Source organism: Gymnoscopelus braueri (assembly GCF_963280865.1).
Source record: "Gymnoscopelus braueri genome assembly, chromosome: 18".
NCBI classification, from domain to species: domain Eukaryota; kingdom Metazoa; phylum Chordata; class Actinopteri; order Myctophiformes; family Myctophidae; genus Gymnoscopelus; species Gymnoscopelus braueri.
In genome coordinates, this window is record NC_137618.1 from 8290219 (window position 1) to 8309641 (window position 19423).

The window sequence follows — 19423 nt, forward strand, 5'->3', positions numbered from 1 at the left end:
CCTGGTGGTCGGAGAGATCCAGTGCCTTAGTGTATATGTCACAGGTAAATTGGCATTCCAGGTAAATTGGAAGTGGAGCGCTTGTTTTAGGTGCGGGGCTGCGAGGCGAGGCTTTGATGCGAGAACGACAACAATAAGATAGCAACCAGGAAATGCAAGTACCAGCCTCAGTGGCGCACTTCGATAATCATTGCACTCCCCATCCACTACCACTGGGAGTCTGGGTTTGACTCCCGCTTGGGACATTACTTTTTCAAACAACCGTGGACTACTTTTTTTCGCAGATAAAGTATAGTTTTGGACCATGACGGAGGCGCGCCGACTCAGCAGACCTTGAGGCCGAGGAGTCGCGCCCGAGCGCCTCCAGGCGCGAGTGCCCGCGACGACCGGCCGATGGTCTGCTAGTCGACTAAAGCGCCGTCCGAGTTATGTACCGATAGGCACAGAATCGTAAATGATGTTGTGGGGACTGCGTTTGCCCCAACTGCCACTCACTGCACTAACATAGCCCGCCAGCACCACCCCCTCGCCCCCTTGTGCTTCAACTGCATGGAATATGGCTGTGTGTGTGTGTGTGTGTGTGTGTGTGTGCGCGCGCGCGTGCGCGTGCGTGTGTGTGTGCGCATGCGTGTGTGCGTGCTCGTTTGTGCGCGTGTGCATGCGTGCGTGTGTGGTGTGGGGCTCATGTCTGGCTTGCATTGCCCTCTAGCGTTGATTCTACAGAATTGCCTGCTTGAAAACAAGCGCTTCTTTTCCAATTTACCTGGAATGCCAATTTACCTCTAACATATATACTTAATGCATGTGAAATCATTGATACAAAGAATGGACACAAATAATAAACACACAGCAAAGTAGTATAGTGCTGATAATCATGCTTTATTAAATCAATAATGGATAAAGCTCGAGGAGGCTGCGGAAAATCGCTACAAATCTAAATTCGATCAAACCAGTGCAGGGCAGACTGCTTGTAACACTCCTGTCTCCTTCACGTTTTGGTTTAAACACAGCTAGTTGTTGCGGCTGTGGTCCTAAAACTTAAGCAGCCCTGCTGGTTGACCGGTGAACTTCTAATGCTAACACACAAACACACTGCAACACCTCCAAGAGATGGCCCCGCCTCTGCAAGCAAGCGCATGATGGACTCTCATTTTTATTTGGCCAGGTGAGAGTCCACGACAAGCGGTCACTTGCCAGAAGCGGAGCACAAAAAGAACACTTGTGCTCAGGGAGTGCAAAGGCCGCTCGCACTGTGAGCATGTCATCAAAATGGTGGTATGACATAGTCAAGTCAGAACACAAGACCAGTTCATGCTGCTTACATGAGGGTATTATGCAAACAGCACTCAGGGTCTTATGGTCGTGTTATAATTCATAGGAGTACCGTAAACAGCACTGCATCGTTTTACATACAGTGCTTAATATTGTCTCGCTGATTTAGTAAAACTTCAGCAGGGAGCCTCTCTACCTGCTGAGGCAATCTTAGACTTCAACATATCGTTGAGGCAGTGTTTTAGTTACAGGGTATTCGTTTCACGAGAAACTTTCTCCTTTTGTTTCATTTTGTTTCAGTTAATATTGTCATAAATAACAATTCATACATTTCCCATAACCGTTAAATTCGGCTATATACATTATGTACATGTCACAGAAAAATGGATCAAAAATCCTAAGTCATATTTATCCAATATGGCACATTTTATAACAACTTTCGACTTTAGTCTAGTTTGGCATAAATTAATGTCAAGTTTGGTATAAAAATAGTTCATATTTACAAAAATCCATGTCTTTGTCAAGTAAGATTACCTTGCTTAAATTAATAAATAAAAAGTTGTGGAAGTAGAGAAAAGGGGAAGGGTCGAGATTGGAAGATACGATTCTTTTTCTTTACATTGATCGAATACTAATGGAAACAGTGGCTGAGTCGGATCCCAGCTCGTTGGACAGTTTAAGGGTGTAGGCTCCAGCGTCCTCCTGCTTCACGCCAGTGATAATGAGGGTGGTCAGGTCCTCTTGGGTCTCGATGTGGAAGCGTCCGCCAGGCGTCACCTCTATGCTTTTGCCAGACCGGGCCCACTCAATGTTTCTGGCGTCTCCGGAGAAGGCGCAGGTGACCGTCAGGACTTTGCCCGTCTCGATGCTGATGTCTTCAGGCAGGGCTTCGATCCTGGGTGCACAGCCTGGAAACACAACAACAAGGATACGTTAGAAAATATGAAGCTGGACCAATGGTGCACAAAACTAAACCAATCAACCTGAACCCAATATGAAAGGACATAATAAACCTATGCAACGGTGTTCATACAATAGATAACAGGTAAAGTAACTAATAACAGTTGATGTTTTGACTCCTGTATGAAGTCTCTTTCATCGTGTTAAGTTAATCTTAAGCGCTTACTGATTGATCTGAAGGTGGAGCCCTCCATCAGTGCGGACATCTCATGGCTGCTGGAGCTCATGGCGTACGTCTCGGAGGTCACGGAGGACATGCTGGACATGGACATTGTCTCACACTTCATCTCAGCCGCCATGCTGCTGAAGGAGCTGGACTCCATCATGGATGATGACATCATGGCTTGCTGGGCGGAGGAGGACATCATGGCTTGCTGGGCGGAGGAGGACGAAAAGGCGGAGGAGCTCTCCTCCATGTGCATTTCTTTCTTCATCATCATGGATGATGATGATGACGACTCCTTCTGGCTCATCATCATCGATCCTGATCCTGGAGTAGGAGAAGAGGAGGAAGAGAGGATTAAGAGGAGCTCAACAACAGAGTTGGGCAGTTCTATTTAATTCTTGTTCTCTGTTTAAATACTTTGTGACAAAGCAGTTTTCTGTTTTACAGCATTAGATGTCACTAGACATGTCTCTTACCTTTAAGTGCCACTTTCTGCTCTTGGTACGCTGTGACCTTCATGCGAATGGACTGGAACGTCTGGCCAGTGAAGGCGAAGACGGATTTGGAGACTCCTCCCTCTGCCGTCATCTCACAGGTGTATTCTCCCTGGTCGCTGTCCGCCAGCTCGTGGATCACCAGGCTGCAGGAGCCCTCGGAGTAATGCATCTCAAATCGGCTGCTCTGGGACAGCCTTCGCCCGTTGACGTACCATGTCACCTCCCTCACGCTGCTCTCGCACACACATGACATTCTCACGGTGTCCTCGGAAGCCTCGGCAGTCACCTGGCTCAGCACCTTGGGAGGTTTGGCAATTGGGGATTTGACCCTCTTGGGCGACATGATGGGGGGAGGCGACTTCATCCTCGGAGGTGACTTAAGTCCCTCGGGCTCAGGGGATTTCAGACCCCTGGGGGACTTAATTCCGGCTGGTTCTGGTGACTTGAGACCCATTGGCTTCTTGGCGCCGAAGGGTTCTGGGGACTTGAGTCCTCGTGGTGATTTAAGTCCTGCAGGCTCTGGTGATTTGAGCCCCCTGGGGGATTTGATTCCCTCAGGTTCAGGGGACTTGACTCTGGGAGGAGAAGCAATGGGTTCAGGAGACTTGAGACCCTTGGGTGTCTTGAGTCCCTCAGGCTCAGGGGATTTCACACTAGGAGTTGGGGATTTGAGGCTTGGAGTTGGTGATTTGATACTGGGTGCAGGAGAGGTCACAGATGGCTCAGGAGACTTCACCCCTGGAGATTTGACTCCCTCTGGTTCAGGTGATTTCACGCTGGGTGTAGGTGACTTCACGCTCGGAGTGGGAGATGTCACACTTGGCGTAGGTGACTTCACACTCGGAACGGGAGATGCTACACTACTCGGTGCAGGGGACTTAATGCTAGGTTCAGGAGATTTGACACTGGGCACTGGAGAAGTTACAGAGGGAGCAGGTGATGTGACTGAAGGCTCAGGTGACTTCACCGTAGCCTTGGCTGCCTCTTTGGGAGCAGGTCTGTGAATGGTCAGGGTGAAGTGAGCTTCCTGCCTGCCCTCTGAGTTCTCCACCACCACTTTATAGTCACCCTCATCAGAGAACGTCACAGAGGAGATCTCCAGGGTGGACTTGTACTGGGTGGTGGTGACCTGGATGCGGTTAGAGGTTACAATAGATCTGCCTGTCACTTGGATCCAAGCGACAGTTGGTGCTGGCTCCCCGTCAATGTCGCAGGAGAAACGAGCCGTCTCTCCCTCTGACAGGACCAGAGACTGGGGCTTGGTGAGGATCTTGGCTGCGAGAGTAGACTTCACGGCAGCGGTAGTAGTAGTAGACTTCACGGCAGCGGTAGTAGTAGACTTCACGGCAGCGGTAGTAGTAGTAGACTTCACGGCAGCAGTAGTAGTAGTAGACTTCACCTTAGCCTCAGACAAGCTTTGTTTCTCAGTCAGGGATAACTTTTCAGAGGAGGCAGAATATGAGGAAGCGGAGGACAGGTATTCAGCGGAGGCATACTTAACAGATGAGCCAAACCTCTCGACGGAGCCAAACCTCTCAGCAGAGGAGTATCTCTCACGCGTCTCATATGTTTCTGTCATCTTCGTCTTGGTCTCCTCCACTGCAAACTCAGTCTTGGAGGAGTAGCCAGCCTTGAATTGAGAGTGGTGGTAGTGGTCAACCTTGGTCATTTCAGGGACATATGCCTTTGCAGAGTCCTCATCCTTGCGGCGGGATGAGTAGGTGGTGAACTCTCCTCTGGTCACATCCAGGGTGCCGTAGTCTGAGGCCTCTCCCTTGGCATTGGTACACATGCAGCGGTAGGTGCCGCTGTCCTCTGCTTGGCAATCCAGGATAGCGATGGTCAAGACCCCAGTCATATTGGTGAAGACGTATTTGCTGCTCTCAGAGATCTGAACGCCGTTGTGGTACCAGGTGATCTCGCCATCAGGCATGGCCTGGACGTTCAGGGTAAATCTGGTGTCCTGGCCAGTCGGTACACGGTGGGAGCGCATTCTGACAGTGATGCGGGGAGCATGGTCCAGGCTGAAGGGTGTCTGGCTAACCACCTGGTATGACCTCTCTGCCTTCAGAGCAGACTTCCTGGCCTCATAACGGGACATGATGTCAAAGCGGGCAGTCCTCTCAAACCTCGAGGAAGAGCGAGAGGATCTCTCCACAGACCTGATGGGGCTGGGGGAGCGGGCACGGGTTCTCTCAGGGGTGGGGGACCTCCTCTCCACTGCTGTTCCCTCCACCTCCACAGTAGGCCGGGCACGTGGTGCTCTGATCAGCTCAGAGACTGGACGCATCAGCTCGATGTATGTTGGCGACAAGGACCTCCTTCTTCTCATAAACTGAGATAAAGTGCGTTTCTTCTTTGTCTCTGTGACCTCCTCGACCTCGTGCCTGACCACCTGCCTTCTCTCCACCTTCTCTGCAGCATAGCGGACAGGGCTGCCGACAGGAGAGGCAGAGAAGCCCAGCTCCAGTTCATCGTCCAGCATCATCTTCTCCTCCTCCGTTCTCCTCATGGACAGGTAGTCATCCACGGGCATCATCACCTCCTCATCACTCAGGTCTCCCAGAGATCTCCTCCTGGATCTGAACGAGACCATAGACTCGCTTCCAGGTGATGGGGAGCGGCGGGCAGGTCTGACTGTTTCCAGATCATCCAGGCTCACTTTGGGAATGCGCCATCTTGGCCTGTACTGGTCTGTGATTCTGGGGAGAGGCACGACATAGAACTGCTCCCACCTGGATAGGCGGATGCGTCTCTGTCTCTTCTGCACAATCTTCTCCATTCTCTCAGGAACATGATACTCATCTCTCAACTTCTTGTACCACTTCATGTCTGACAGAGGCACAAACTGTTTGATACTTTTGTCTTCTTCCAGAGCTCTGGGATCGTGCACCACAGGTTCAGGAACCTCATAAGGCATAAAGATCCTCCTCTCTTCCTCCAACTTCTTGGTCTCTGACTTCTCCTCTGTGATATCGAACTCTCCCTCCACGTTCTTGGTGCTCACTGCAGGCTTGTAGATATCTGCAGCAAATTTGAGAGCATCCAGGGCTGTGGGGTTCAGTGGAACCGTCTCCTCGGTGGCAGCAATACGCATTGCCATCTTGTTGGTCTTCTCAATTTGTTTCAGGACATATCTCTCTCTCTCCTCCTCACTCTTGTACTCTCTCCTGTGGTAAGTAAGGCGGTCCACCTTCAGGGCGGCATGGCAGGTAATAGAGCCAGCAGCGTTGGTTGCAGTGACCTTGTACACACCTGAGTCCTCCAGTAAGGTCTCTCTGATGTGCAGCACGTGGTATTCAGCCTCTTCCTGGACCACTGCAATCTTTGAACTCATCTTCAGTCTCTGGCCATCCTTCTCCCATTTCAGAGTAGGTGCGGGGAGTCCTGACACCCGGAGGTCAAAGCGGACGCTGTCTCCTTCCACACAGTCAACGTTGGCCAACAGGCGCTTGAACATGGGTCTCATGGTGTCCTCTGACACGGGGTGAGGAGCCACAGTGAGGCGGGCCGTGCAGCTGTCCTCTCCAAACTTGTTGTGGGCCATGACGGTGTATTCAGCATCATCATCCATGTCCAGGTTGTGGATCATCAGTTGGTATAGACCCTTGTCACTGATGAAGGTGTATTTGCTGTCATTTTCACCTGCTTTGATTCTCTGGCCATTCTTCAGCCATGCCACATGGGGCTCTGGGTGCACGGTGATAGTGACGCCAAAGCGCACATCCTCTCCAATGTAAGCACTGCGGTTATAGAGAGGCAGAGTGAACTCAGGTGGCCGCTGCAGCAGCTTAGACTTGTCAACCTTCCTCCTCAGTTTCTTGACAGAGCGGTTGAGGTAGAACTCCCTGATGCACCTCACTGTCTCAACGAAGATCTCTCCATAGGCACTGTCCTCTCCGTCATCACTGACCACCTTGCATCTATACACACCATCATCAGACTCCTGGATGTCCTTCACATAGATGCTGGCAAAACCATCGCTGTAGGTAATCTCAAACTTGGTGCTTGCGTGTAGCTCACGGTTGCCAAAGAACCATGACACCTGTGTGCTCTTGTCATAGTTGTAGATGGTGCAGGTGAATCGGACATGTCCGCCCTCTTCGGCTGAGCCGTGCAGAACTGGGCCAGCACGCAGGCCATGGTACTCGGTTCCAATCTTCACTCTACCGATGGCCAGGCTCCTCTGGTTCCTGAAGGCACCACCGAAGGCCACGCGAGACGCTGAGACAATGGTCTCAGTCTTCTTAACCAAGGTCTGGTAGTACCTCCTGTGTCGTAGTGTCTTAATGGTCTTGTTGCTGACATTTTCAATCTTCATCTTCAGCCATGGGTGATCCAGAGCCTCTTGAGCCGTCATACGGAGCTTTCTGTCCTTAACCAGCAGTCTGTCAATGAAGTCCATGGCCAGCAAGCTGGTGTCCTTGAAGGCCTCGCTGTCGAAGAAGTACTCACAGTTAGAGATGTTCTCAATCATCTTAGTGGTGGACTCTGCGGCGAAGGGGTTGAGGCCGCTGAGTAGGACATAAGCCATGACACCAACAGACCACATGTCAGTGGCCGTGGTGATCAGGTCATGGCGGTGAACCTCAGGAGCACAGTACTCTGGATTATGGAACGTCAATCTGATGTTTTCTCCTGGCACCAGCAGCCTGGACTGGCCCATCTCAATGATCTTCACTTCAGTGCTTCTCCTGGTGGTATAAACAATGTTGTCAGGGCGGATTTCTAAGTGGCCGAAGTTATGGCTGTGCATGAACTGGAGTGCAGAGCAGACTTGTCTCAGGTAGCGGACAATCTCCTGCTCTGTGAGCTCGAAGTTGCCTATGCCTAGACGCTCAAAGATGTCTACGCCTGAGAGGAACTCGAAGATCAGGATGATTTCCTCCATGCTCTCAAAGTACTCGTGCAGGTAGATGACATTCTTGTGCCTAGCCAGGTTGAGGGCCTCAATCTCCCTGAGGACCAGCTCACGGTCCATTCCTTTGACCTTAATGAACTTGGCCATGTAGGTCTTCTTAGTTGCGATCTCCATACAGCGGTGGACCACTCCAAACTGGCAGCGAGCCAGCTCCTCAGAGATGACGTATTTAGAGGACAGCTCCTTCACTTTGTAGAATAGAGCCTCCTCCTTGGTGATCTCCCTGGTCTCGTCCACTTCATCGTCATAGTTCCTCAGGATGGAGGTGTCTTCCTTGGTGGTGACGGCTTCCGTTGGTTTGCAAGGCTCGCTCACGCCATACTGGTTCTCGGCCATGACGCGGAACTGGTACTTGGTCTTTCCAAAGACGTTCATGATGGTATAGCTGCAGACCTCGGTGTGACCCGTACGGATCCACCTGTCACCATTTAAGGGGCACTTCTCCACAATGTACTTGGTAATGGGGACTCCGCCGTCGAAGCCGGGGGCTTCCCAGGCCAGAGTGATGGAGTCGCGGCCAATTTCCGAAATCACGATTCCCTTGGGAGCATCGGGCACGTCGGCCACCGCAATCTCAATGGTCTGCTTGTCCTCTCCGAACCGGTTCTTGGCCTGGATGATGTAGTAGCCAGTGTCCTTCCTCTGGACTCCCTTCAGGAAGACCAGGGATGTGAAGGACCTGGTGTTGATGACCTGGTGGTAGGCAGAGTTGGAGATGATCTGTCCCTGTCTCTGCCAGGTGATGGCTGGCTCAGGCTTGCCGGTGATAGGGATCTTGACGGTGACGACCTGGCCGCGGACGGCGTTGACCGCTCCCATGCCCTGGAGTTCTAGGGGCAGATGGATCTTTGCAGGAACTGGAAGACAAAATTTGAGAAAGACCACAGTGAGCTAAGTGCCATGAAATCTGTGTGAATGTAAAATCTACTTTTCTCTTTATTACCATCTTGTCTCATATGTGTGTGTGTGTGTGTGTGTGTGTGTGTGTGTGTGTGTGTGTGTGTGTGTGTGTGTGTGTGTGTGTGTGTGTGTGTGTGTCACACCTTTTCCCATTATTTGTAAAAGAATCATATGTGGAAAAAGTTGAAAACACAAGTCCAGCTATATGATTAAATTAACAGTTTAAATGTAATGTGAAATAATTGTTCGTTCATACCTTCCACTTCCAGCTGAGCTGTAGTGGAGATAGATCCTGAAGGGTTGGTGGCTCTGATCTGGTAAGCCATCACGTCACTCTCGTTAGCAGTGGTGATGACAAGCTGGTAGTAGCCTCCCTTGAACTCCTGGGCCTTGATCTTTGTTCCGTCAGCCTCGATCTCCTTTCCGCCACGATACCACTTCACCAGAGGCTTGGGATATCCCACCACCTTGGAATGAGAAGAACGATGTTAATACACCTTGTTCCTGGATTGGACCTTTCAACATACAGCACTTAACAGCTCAAGCTGCTATTTCTGAAAAGTGTGTCTGTGGGTTTTATAAGACAAGAGAAAATAGGAGCTTGCGACTAAATAATAACCACATTGGATTGGATGAATTGGAACAAAGGTTTCCCACGGCAGTGACGATATACTATTACATGGATTGATATTTAGCTCAAATTAATAGGAAAGACAGTCAGAATGAGCCCTAGTAAAGACGACTCACCTTGCAAACGAAGGTGGCATTGGAGAGATATTTGACATTCATACTCCTGATCTCCTCCCTGAAGACGGGAGCGCGAGGAGCCTGGCCCGACTTGGGGGTGATGGGCGCAGAGCTCTCGCTCCAGTCGCTCTCGCCACCAATGTTCTCGCACTTGACGCGGAAGTCGTACTCGAAGCCCTCCAGCATCGCCGTGACCTCGTAGGTGGTCTCCACAAACTTCTTGGAGGTGACCGACATCCATTTGTTCTGCTTCTTCTCGCGTTTCTCCAGGTAGTAGCTTGTGATCCTGGCTCCTCCGTCGCTGGCCGGCGCCTTCCAGCAAACGACGCAGGAGTCATTGGTGGAACTGGTGACGAACGGCTGCTGAGGAATGCCAGGCTTCTCTGAAAAAGCCGGAAATGAAACAGGAATGTCAGTCATGTCATCAATAAGTCTTGCCATAATTGCATCGCATTTAAGTGGAGCTAGTGAGCATTACCGTTCCGGCATCAAAATACAAATGATCATCTATGCAAACATTTGACATCATTTGAAAACAGGCAACCATCTCTCCATTAGAATTAATGTGAACACTAACCGAATGGACTCTTAATGATGAGAACAGCAGGAATCTCCAGACTTTCGCTGACTCCATACTGGTTCTGGGCGGACACTCTGAAGTAGTAGCCGGCCTGCTCGCTCAGGTTGGGGACACGGCAGGTGTTACCGGAGACAGACGAGGACACCAGGTGCCACAGCTCGCCCTCCTTGGCCTCACGCTTCTCCACGATGTAGTTGGTGATCATGGAGCCTCCGTCGTCCTTGGGAGGCTTCCAGCTGATGATGACGGAGCTCTTGAGCATTTTATCCACGACGATGGGACCCTCGGGGATGCATGGCTTGTCTAGAGGCGCACACACACACACACACACACACATAAAGGATTGTTAAAGGGATTGTAGGCAACATTAAGCCTACATTTGAAAAATACCTCTATATATATATTTTGCATTTTTTCCCCTCTATCAGCCACTATATAATGATGCTGGGGTGTTTTCCTGCATTGAAAAACACTCCTCTTTCTGAAATCCGTATTTTCCCTACTATTTAGGTTACACATCCGGGTATCCGGTCCGTAAATTAACGCACGCATGTGTGCATCCGTGCGCGTCCGTGTCCGTGTGAACTTTTTACTTTCGGTTTTAAAATGCTCTCAAACTTCGTTTTGGAGGCACATAATTTACTTTTCAGATAGCATTTGGATAGAATTTAGTTGTTTAACTTCATATATGTGGTCAATTTGTCATGAAAGAGCCTATTTAAAAATAAAAATTCAGAGAACCGGCAGGGGCGGGCAGTTCCTTGAATTGTATCCGAATAAAGTAACCTATATTCGGCATGGCCTGTTTAGAAGTCTCCTTACTCTATGGAAGTCCTCCGTGCGTCACCCCCTGGTGGTCGGGGAAACGAACTGCTGGATTTTTTTTCTTTGTTTATCTCTGAATCGCCTACAATCCCTTTAAAGCTTTGTGAAAGGTTTTTCTATCAAGGTAAAGAATTTTGATTTGGCTGAGTAGTATGATCAGCAATATTATTCAACTCTGTTTTACAACTGCACCAAACAATGCAATATTCAAACATTTATGGCAGTGTGTATGTATATATTGTATATATACACACACACACACACACACACACACAGAGATGCATGTGCCTTCAGATATTCACCTTGGATTTCAACGCGCAGCGTGGTTTCGACGGTTCCATACACGTTGCTGAGCTGCACCTTGTAGCGGCCGGCGTTGGTGGCCCTCTGGGCGTTCCTCACCACCAGGTGAGTGTAGCTCTCCGTGTTCTCGATCACCACGTCTGCCGACGCGTTGAGGGGCTTCTTGCCGTAGAACCACATGATCTGCGGGATGGGACGTCCGATGTAGACCACGTGGAGCCTCAGGCTGGTGCCCGCTCCGGCGTAGTACTTCTCCTTCAGTGGGAAGCCGGTGTGGAAAGCCGGGGCGGCCTGCAGGCGCAGCTTGCCGCCGGTCTCCACCTCTCCGGCCTCGTTGACGGCTCTGCAGGTGTAGTTGCCCTCGTCCTCCTGCTCGTCCGTCAGGACGGACAGGGAGTGGTTGCGTCCGTCGGAGCTCATCTTGTACTTGCGGCTCTGGATCAGCTCCTTGCCGTAGCGGTACCATTTGATCTCGGGCAGAGGTCTGCCGATGATGGCGCAGGTCAGAGTGCCGGACTCGCCCAGTTTGGTGGTGACGTCCTGGATATCCTCCTTCAGGGCTGGAGCCTCACCGACTGTTGGTTTGCATTGAAAGGATTTAGACTACAAACCTCTATTCTGTTTTTCGTTAATATTTCCTGTGTTTATTGTCCTAATATATAAGCTATGGTCACATGCAGTACTTGAATCAAAAACTATAAGAGGTGAACTCACCGCTCAGCTTGGTCTTGATGCCCATGGCCGTCCTGCGAGGTCTGCTCATGCCCGTCTCGTTCTCTGCCAATATTCTGAACTCGTACTCAGTGGCCTCCATCAGTCCGCCCATGGTGAACTGGCGGTCCTTGGAGCGCTCTTTGTTGCACTTCTTCCAGGCGCTCTCTCCAGCCTGTCTGAACTCTACCCAGTAGCCCAGGATCTCCTTGCCTCCGTCGGTCTCTGGCCTCAGCCAGTGGATCGTGATGCAGTCCTTGGTGATGGATATGATGTCGATCTCTCCTGGCTGGCTGGGTTTGTCTGGAACACACACATTAGCACATAAAGATATGAGATTCATGGTGGAAATAAAACTAATGGCTTAAAGTGTTTAAACTAATGGCTAAAGGGGTCACTCTTATTTCTCAATAATGAAATAATGATCCCTTGCTTAATACACTCAATTAGAATAACTTGCGTACATTTATTGTCATGTCACATTCAAAGTCTTTCATTCAGATTTCCAAAAATGAAAATAAAAAAACACTCACCGAATGGATCTTTGCAGACCACGGGGTCCGAGGATGGACCTGGCTCGCTCTGTCCGATGTCGCTTTGAGCCACCACTCTGAAGATGTACTCTGCATCTGGGATGAGTCCGGTGACGTTGTACATGGTGGTGGTGATGTGGGTCTTGTTGTGACGCACCCACTTCTCCGTGGACACCTCCCTCCTCTCCACGTAGTAGCCAGTGACCCTGGAGCCTCCGTCGTCTCTGGGCCGGGCCCAGGACAGAGAGATGGTGGTCTTGGTCACGTCCATGATCTCTGGTGGGTAGCCCGGCGGTTCTGGTGGGCACAGTGGGGTCTTTGGCATCACAGCTTCGTCAGACTTCAGAGATCTGCTGACGCCAAACTGGTTCTCGGCGGTGATCTTGAAGTGGTATTCCACGTTCTCCTTCAGCCCCTTCACCACCAGCGAGCTCTCGGTGACCCTGCAGTCAACGGTGCACCAGGCGGCCTTGGGGACCTCTCGTCTCTCCACAATGTAGCCCAGGATGTCGGAGCCGCCGTCGTCGGATGGGGCCCTCCAGCTCACCCTGACGGAACGTGCCTGGATGTCGTCAAACTCCAGAGGACCCTCGGGAGCGTCCGGACTGCCGATCACCTTCACCTTGATGTAAACGGTCTTCTTGCCACATTTGTTCTCCATCAGTAGGTCATAGGTTCCTGTGTCTTCTTTGTATGCTTCCTTGATGACCAGCTCGGTTATGTCGTCGTGGGTGGCGATCATGGCTCTGTGAGAGATGTCACGGCCATCTTTGGTCCACTTGCAGGTGGGGAAGGGTTTGCCCTTGATGGGCACTGATAGACGGATGACTCCGCCCTGTCTGACCACGTAGCAGTCCTCGTATTTGCTATCCAGCTCGTAGTCGGGATAGTAGAGCATTTCCTGTACTTTGACGACTCCGGGAACCTCCGTGGCCTCGCCGGCTCCTCCGGCGTTGCAGGCCCTGACGCGGAACTTGTACTCGGCCCCCTGGGGCATGTGGGTGAGGGTGTACTCGAGGATCTTGATGGGGGTGGTGTTGCACATGGTCCATTCCTCCTGGTCCACCCTCTGCATCTCGATGAGGTAACCGGTGATCACGGCGCCCCCTGCCTCCTCGGGAGGCGACCAGGCCAGTGTCACGGATGTCCTGGTGGTGTCTGTCACTATGGGCTCCACTGGAGTGCCTGGTGCCTCGATGGGATCCATGGCCACGACGATCTCAGAGGTCTGGCTGTGTTTGCCCTCTCCTCTGGAGTTGATGGCGGTGATCCTGTGCTCGTACTCCAGGCCTTCGATTAGACCCGATGACCTGAAGCGTGTCATGGTGACCGGGTTCTTGCTGATCTTCATCCAGCGGTCAGAGCCCGCCTCCTTGCGCTCGATGATGTAGCCGGCAATGGTGGAGCCGCCGTTGTCCTCCGGGGCGTTCCACGTCAGCGTCATGCCCTCGTGGTTGACGTCGACAACCTCCGGTGTGCTGGGAGGTCCGGGGATGGTCTTGGCGCTCTTGCACTCCACCACCTCAGACTGCAGGAATCTGCCCACGCCGAAGCGGTTCATGGCGGCCACGCGGAACACGTACTCGGTTCCCTCGTTCAGCCTGGAGAACTTGAAGCAGGGCCTGGTCACGGACTCAGACACCGTTCTCCAGCCGGGGTGGTGGGCTTCGCGCTCCTCCACCACGTAGCCGCTGATGTTGGCGCCACCATCCTTCTCCGGCGGGTCCCAGCTCACTGTCACCGAGACGCCATCGTTCTCGTCGATTCTCACTGGACCCAGCGGGAGGCCGGGTTTGTCCAGGATGATGACTTTGATGACCTCCCTGGCCGTGCCGAGGGCGTTCTTCACCTCCAGGGTGTAGCTACCGGTGTCGTTGATGGTGGTTTCCCTGACCAGCAGACGGGTGTATGTGCCGTTGCTGTCGATCTTGATGCGGTCCAGACTGTCCTTCAACTTCTGGCCTCCGAAGGACCAGGAGCAGACGGGCGCCGGCTTGCCCTGGATGGGGATGTTGAGGTCGATGGCTTTGCCATGGTGCACCATCAGCATCTTCTGAGGCAGGGCGGCCATGTCGATCTTTGGCAGAATTGTGATGTCCTGGATGGTTACAGGCACGGGCTGGTCCATGGGCTGACCGGCTCCTCTGCTGTTGGTGGCTCGGATCCTGAACAGCAGCTGCTCGTTCTCCGTCAGCCCCTGGACGGTGTACTTGGACATGGAGGCCTTGACCGTGGCCACGGTAGCCCAGCGGTCCGTGCCCACCTTGCAGGCCTCGATGATGTAGCCGTTCAGCCTGCTGCCGCCGTCGTGATGCGGCCTCACCCAGTACAGGCTCACCGTGGACTTGGTGACGTCCGTGATCTGCAGGTCGACTGGAACGGACGGCACCTCGCAGGTCAGCACGGCCTCGGTGGTCTCGCAGCCCTCCCCGATGCCGTAGATGTTTTCTGGCAGGACTCTGAAGAAGTAGTGGACCCCCTCTTCCAGGCCGGTGATCCTGATTGTATCAAATTATTCGTATTAGTTTTCATTAAATTGCTACAATTAAAATCCATTTTATGTCAGTAAGTTACATTACACATTCTGCATGATTGTGCTTTCCAAATTAAACAGAAGGGATTTACAACTCAACAAATAGTGTTTTTGGCACTGAACGTTGGGACATTATGAATATAAAAAAAATCTTTTGGGATTTTAGGCTTTTAAACAAGAATTGCACAGTGCATATGACAAATACCTTAAATATACAAAGAAATTATGTAGCAAGAAAATCAGGCGATGTATGTAATAATTGTGATGGGGCCTACCTGTACAAGGTCTTCTTGCACTCTGTGGTGACGGTCTTGTGGCCCTTCATGCTAGCTTCGCGTTTCTCTATGATGTAGTTGCTGACGTGGGCTCCTCCATCGATGGTTGGGACGTCCCAGGTGATGACCACACTCTCCTTGGTGTAGTCCTTCACCTTCACTGAATTAGGAGGTCCAGGGGTGTCTGAGAGCAGAGCAGGGGCAACAGGGATTAAGAAATATTCGTTTTGAAGTTTAAAAATAATAATAAATGTCTTCTAGTAAATGAAACGATTCTAATAGTCTAGAATTTAAATTTATGCTAACTCATATTTTGCTTCTGTTTAACACATTGCGTGCCAATCGCGTAGTTCTACGCGAACCTAAATAATTGCGCAGCGTGCCAGTCTTTGTGGTCTTTTTTTTTTCTTTTCTCGCAGGTTCACATTTCATTGTAGGCCTCCCTCGCAGTGACACAATTCATTGTAGCACACCCGGATATGGAAATATCCGTATCCGGAGATATTCGGTCCCACCCGCCGTCGCTCTAAATCTTCCCCTAATCCGCCATTATCTCTGAGTTGTTTTTCTCCTCGCTGATCGCTGTTTGACATAAACCACGACAACTGCAAAATGGAATGTCGCCGATCGAAACGGTCTTCTCTGGGCCACTCACACAGCTACCCTGTGTGTCTACAAACAGTTTAACGCGTGATCTTAAGGTATTTAGCGAGGTCTGTGGTGACGTGAAAAAAACAAAAAAAAAATCGCTGGCACTGGTGAGTACATTATGATATTAAACTCTGGCGTGGATTGTGTTAATGACATTTTTATTATTATTATCATCATCATCATCATCATCTTACCGTAGACTTTCACCAGGATGGTGGTGATCTTCTTGCCAGAGGGGTTCTCGGCCTCCAGGACGTATTTTCCGGAGTCGTTACGGTCCACCTTCTCTACGATCAGACAGGTGTACGTGTCGGTGGTCTCGATGAAGCCGCGCGTCTGCAGCTCCACGCCCTCCTTCCTCCAGCCCACCACGGGCGTGGGCCGTCCCGTCACCGTCACAAACAGCCTGAGGGTTCCTCCGGCTCGGAGGCACACCGTCTTCTTCAGGTCCTCCGCGAGCTCCAGGTCTGGCATGTCTGGAATCGGGACAGAGGGATAGAAGAGATGAACATTCTGTTCTTGCTGTTCTACATACAGCCAAACAGTTGAAGAAATTGCACATTGAGGCTTTAACCTTTGCTTTTATGAAATATCTAATATATAAAGATCATAGGAGGACTCAAAATCGTACTTAACCCATTAAGACCTGAGGCGATTCTTTAAAAAAATCTAAATCCTAAATTTTTTTGGGGGAAAAATCAAAAAAAAACAATTCACAATTTTTCAAAAATAGCAGATCTACAAGCTCGTAGCGCGGCACTCGGTGCCGCGCTATGAGCTTGTATATCTGCTATTTTCAAATAGCCAAAGAAATCTAAAGTGACACAGATGCGTTCCAGGTATTAATGGGTTAAGTACGATACTTGCTTAAATGTACTTTGTTACTTTAAACCACTGATTACAACCACTATATGTTACCAGTGAACACCAATCTGTCTTTTTCCATGTTCTTTCCAGCGTTTCCAACTTACCGATTTTCTCCAAAGGCTCTGTGATGGCACTGGGGTCACTGAATTCTCCGGTGCCGTTGGCGTTCACGCCGGCCACGCGGAACATGTACTGCTTGTTGGACGTCAGGCCGCCCGCCACGTACGTGTTGGCGGTGATGGCCTGGTTGGTGGCGCGGTACCACTGCGTGGTGCCCTCCTCCAGGATCTCCACCACGTAGCCGGTGACGTCGCAGCCTCCGTCGTACATGGGTCTGGTCCACCTCATGCTGATGCTGTGCTTGGTGGTGTCCGTGATGCGGGGCGTCGAGGGGGGAGCAGGGGTATCTGGGGGGGGGGAAGAAATTTGACACACACAACGGCTTTAATCTGTGCTCAGCGGCTGGTATTAGGGTATGAATGTTCTACCCTCGACGTTAATAGAAATGATCAAATGAAAAAAGGTAAGATTGTTGTTCTTCTTACAGGTGGGGTCTTTGCAGAGGATGTAAGGCGACATGTCGCTGGCCTGGCTGCAGCCGGCAGCGTTCTCCGCCGTCACTCTGAACTGGTAGTCGCTGCCCTCCAGCAGACCGGTGATCTTCAGACGAGTGTCATAGATGGTGTAGGTCTTATTAACCCTGGTCCACCTGGTGCTGCTCTTCTCTCGTTTGTCCACCAGGTAGGTTCTGATCTCGCTTCCTCCGTCGCTCTCAGGTTTGAGCCATTCGATGATGACGTGCTCCTTAGCTACGGTTGTGGCTTCAGGAGCTCCTGGGGGCGTTGGAATGGCTGAAAACACACAAACACAACACGTCACAATCATGCACTGTACACACTTACATGTATTCAAACTCAAATGTGATGACAGCATAAAGGGCCGTGTTTTCTGCTTGAAGCACCCATGGCACTCCAATGGCTCAACGCAACGGCCTAAGTTCTGCTATGTGTAGGAAGTGGTGGTGGTATTTATTTGTTATCTATCTGACGTCCGTACGGCAGAGGATAACAGAAAAGAATAAGTGAATCAATCAGTCAGTCTAGAGTCTACCATTTCAATGCTCAGGTTGTCAACTTACTGTATGCGTTCCTTGCGATGATGGGCTCAGACTCCAGACCGACTCCCACTCCGAACTTGTTGACTCCCCGCACTCTGAAGACGTACTCGTTGCTCTTGATCAGCTTGGAGCTGACACACGACAGCGTCTTGCACTCGTTCTCCATAATCACCCAGTTGAGGCGGCTGGTCTCGCGGCGCTCCACGACGTAGTGCGTGACACTGTCGCCGCCGTCCTCCAGGGGGATCTTCCAGGTGACGGTGCACTTCTCCTCCGTCACCCTGCTGATGGCGATCTTGTCCGCCGGAGCCCCGGGAGTGTCTGGAGGTAGGGGACACACACATGGTCAGACCACAGACAAAGACAGACAGACAGACAGAGAGACAGACAGAGAGACACTCCCAACTCACATCAAAGCTTGCCTCTACCCTCTCCTCCTTTAAAGCCACCTCTTCATACTTGCCTTCCCCACTTAATTCAATTTCCCCTTTTTTAACTTTCTAATTGTAACCATTTTAGATGTTTTTTGCTTAGTTTTTACACTTTGTTTCTTACTAGTTCTGTAGCGACTTTGGGTATCTTGAAAAGCACTATATTGAATGCTCAACAAGATTATGTGGTTTGTCAACCAGAACAACAAAGGGGCTTGCTATTATTTACCAGCGTATAAAACCATTTCTGTCTTTCATGAGGAGGTTGCGTTGTTTTTCTTACCCAGGACTTTAACGTTGACGGCAGCCGTCTTGATGCCGCCGGCGTTCTTCACAGTGAGTACGTATCTTCCTGTGTCGTATCTGTCACAGCTCTTGATGACGACCATGGCTCTGGTGGCGGTGTAGGTCATGGAGTATTTCTCTCCCAGGTCCAGAACCTTGTCTGCTTTAGACCACCACACCTTGGGCTCTGGTTTACCTCCAACGGCGCCGTCCAGAATCACGTCTGAGCCCGCTGTGACGGTCACTGTCTCTCCTATACCTGATAGCTCTGCTTTGGGAGGACCTGGGGGGACGAACAACAGGGTTAGGGTGTTTTGAAATGCTAAACAGTTCCATGATATATGATCACTTATATGAATATTAATATAATGCTGAATTACGAGCACAAAGACTAAGAATGGGCTTAACCCATTAAGACCTGGAACTGTGTCATTTTTAGATTTGAGATAAAAAAGCATTATTTTACACTTAGGCTATTCAAAAATAGCAGATATACAAGCTCATAGCGCGGCACCGAGTGCCGCGCTACGAGCTTGTAGATCTGCTATTTTTGAAAAATCGTGAAAATGTGTGCAAATCTTTGAATATATATTTTTTTAAAGCGAACATTTTTAACTCAAATCGTTGCTTCTGGGGGTCCCTGGCACAAAATATTTTGATGGGGGTCCGCGGCCAAATACATATCATTTTGGGGGTCCTTGACATGAAAAAGATTGAACACCACTGATATAGAAACATTAGTTTTTCAGAATACTGTTGAGATTTAGGAGACATGTAGAATCGGCTTCAGGTCTCAATGGGTTAATGGTGAAACTGAGAAATGCTGGGCTCACACTATAGGATAATCGG

General features: G+C 50.5%; 1 protein-coding gene across 2 annotated transcripts in view; it reads right to left on the bottom strand.

Moving 5' to 3' along the window:
• Positions 1-860: 860 nt before the first annotated feature.
• LOC308073539 (titin-like) overlaps positions 861-19423 on the bottom strand; it is a 248000-nt gene continuing 229437 nt past the window's right edge. For both annotated transcript variants that reach the window (XM_080412477.1, XM_080412476.1), the window contains 15 exons: positions 18573-18857; positions 17880-18179; positions 17287-17592; positions 16846-17148; positions 16069-16350; positions 15224-15407; positions 12416-14913; positions 11886-12185; positions 11171-11746; positions 10041-10346; positions 9464-9846; positions 8973-9183; positions 2875-8673; positions 2399-2722; positions 861-2180 (listed from right to left, as the gene is read on the bottom strand). In XM_080412477.1, coding sequence (XP_080268603.1) covers positions 1888-2180; positions 2399-2722; positions 2875-8673; positions 8973-9183; positions 9464-9846; positions 10041-10346; positions 11171-11746; positions 11886-12185; positions 12416-14913; positions 15224-15407; positions 16069-16350; positions 16846-17148; positions 17287-17592; positions 17880-18179; positions 18573-18857 — 12350 coding nt within the window. In that variant the 3' untranslated portion in view covers positions 861-1887. The remainder of the gene's footprint in view (positions 2181-2398; positions 2723-2874; positions 8674-8972; positions 9184-9463; positions 9847-10040; positions 10347-11170; positions 11747-11885; positions 12186-12415; positions 14914-15223; positions 15408-16068; positions 16351-16845; positions 17149-17286; positions 17593-17879; positions 18180-18572; positions 18858-19423) is intronic.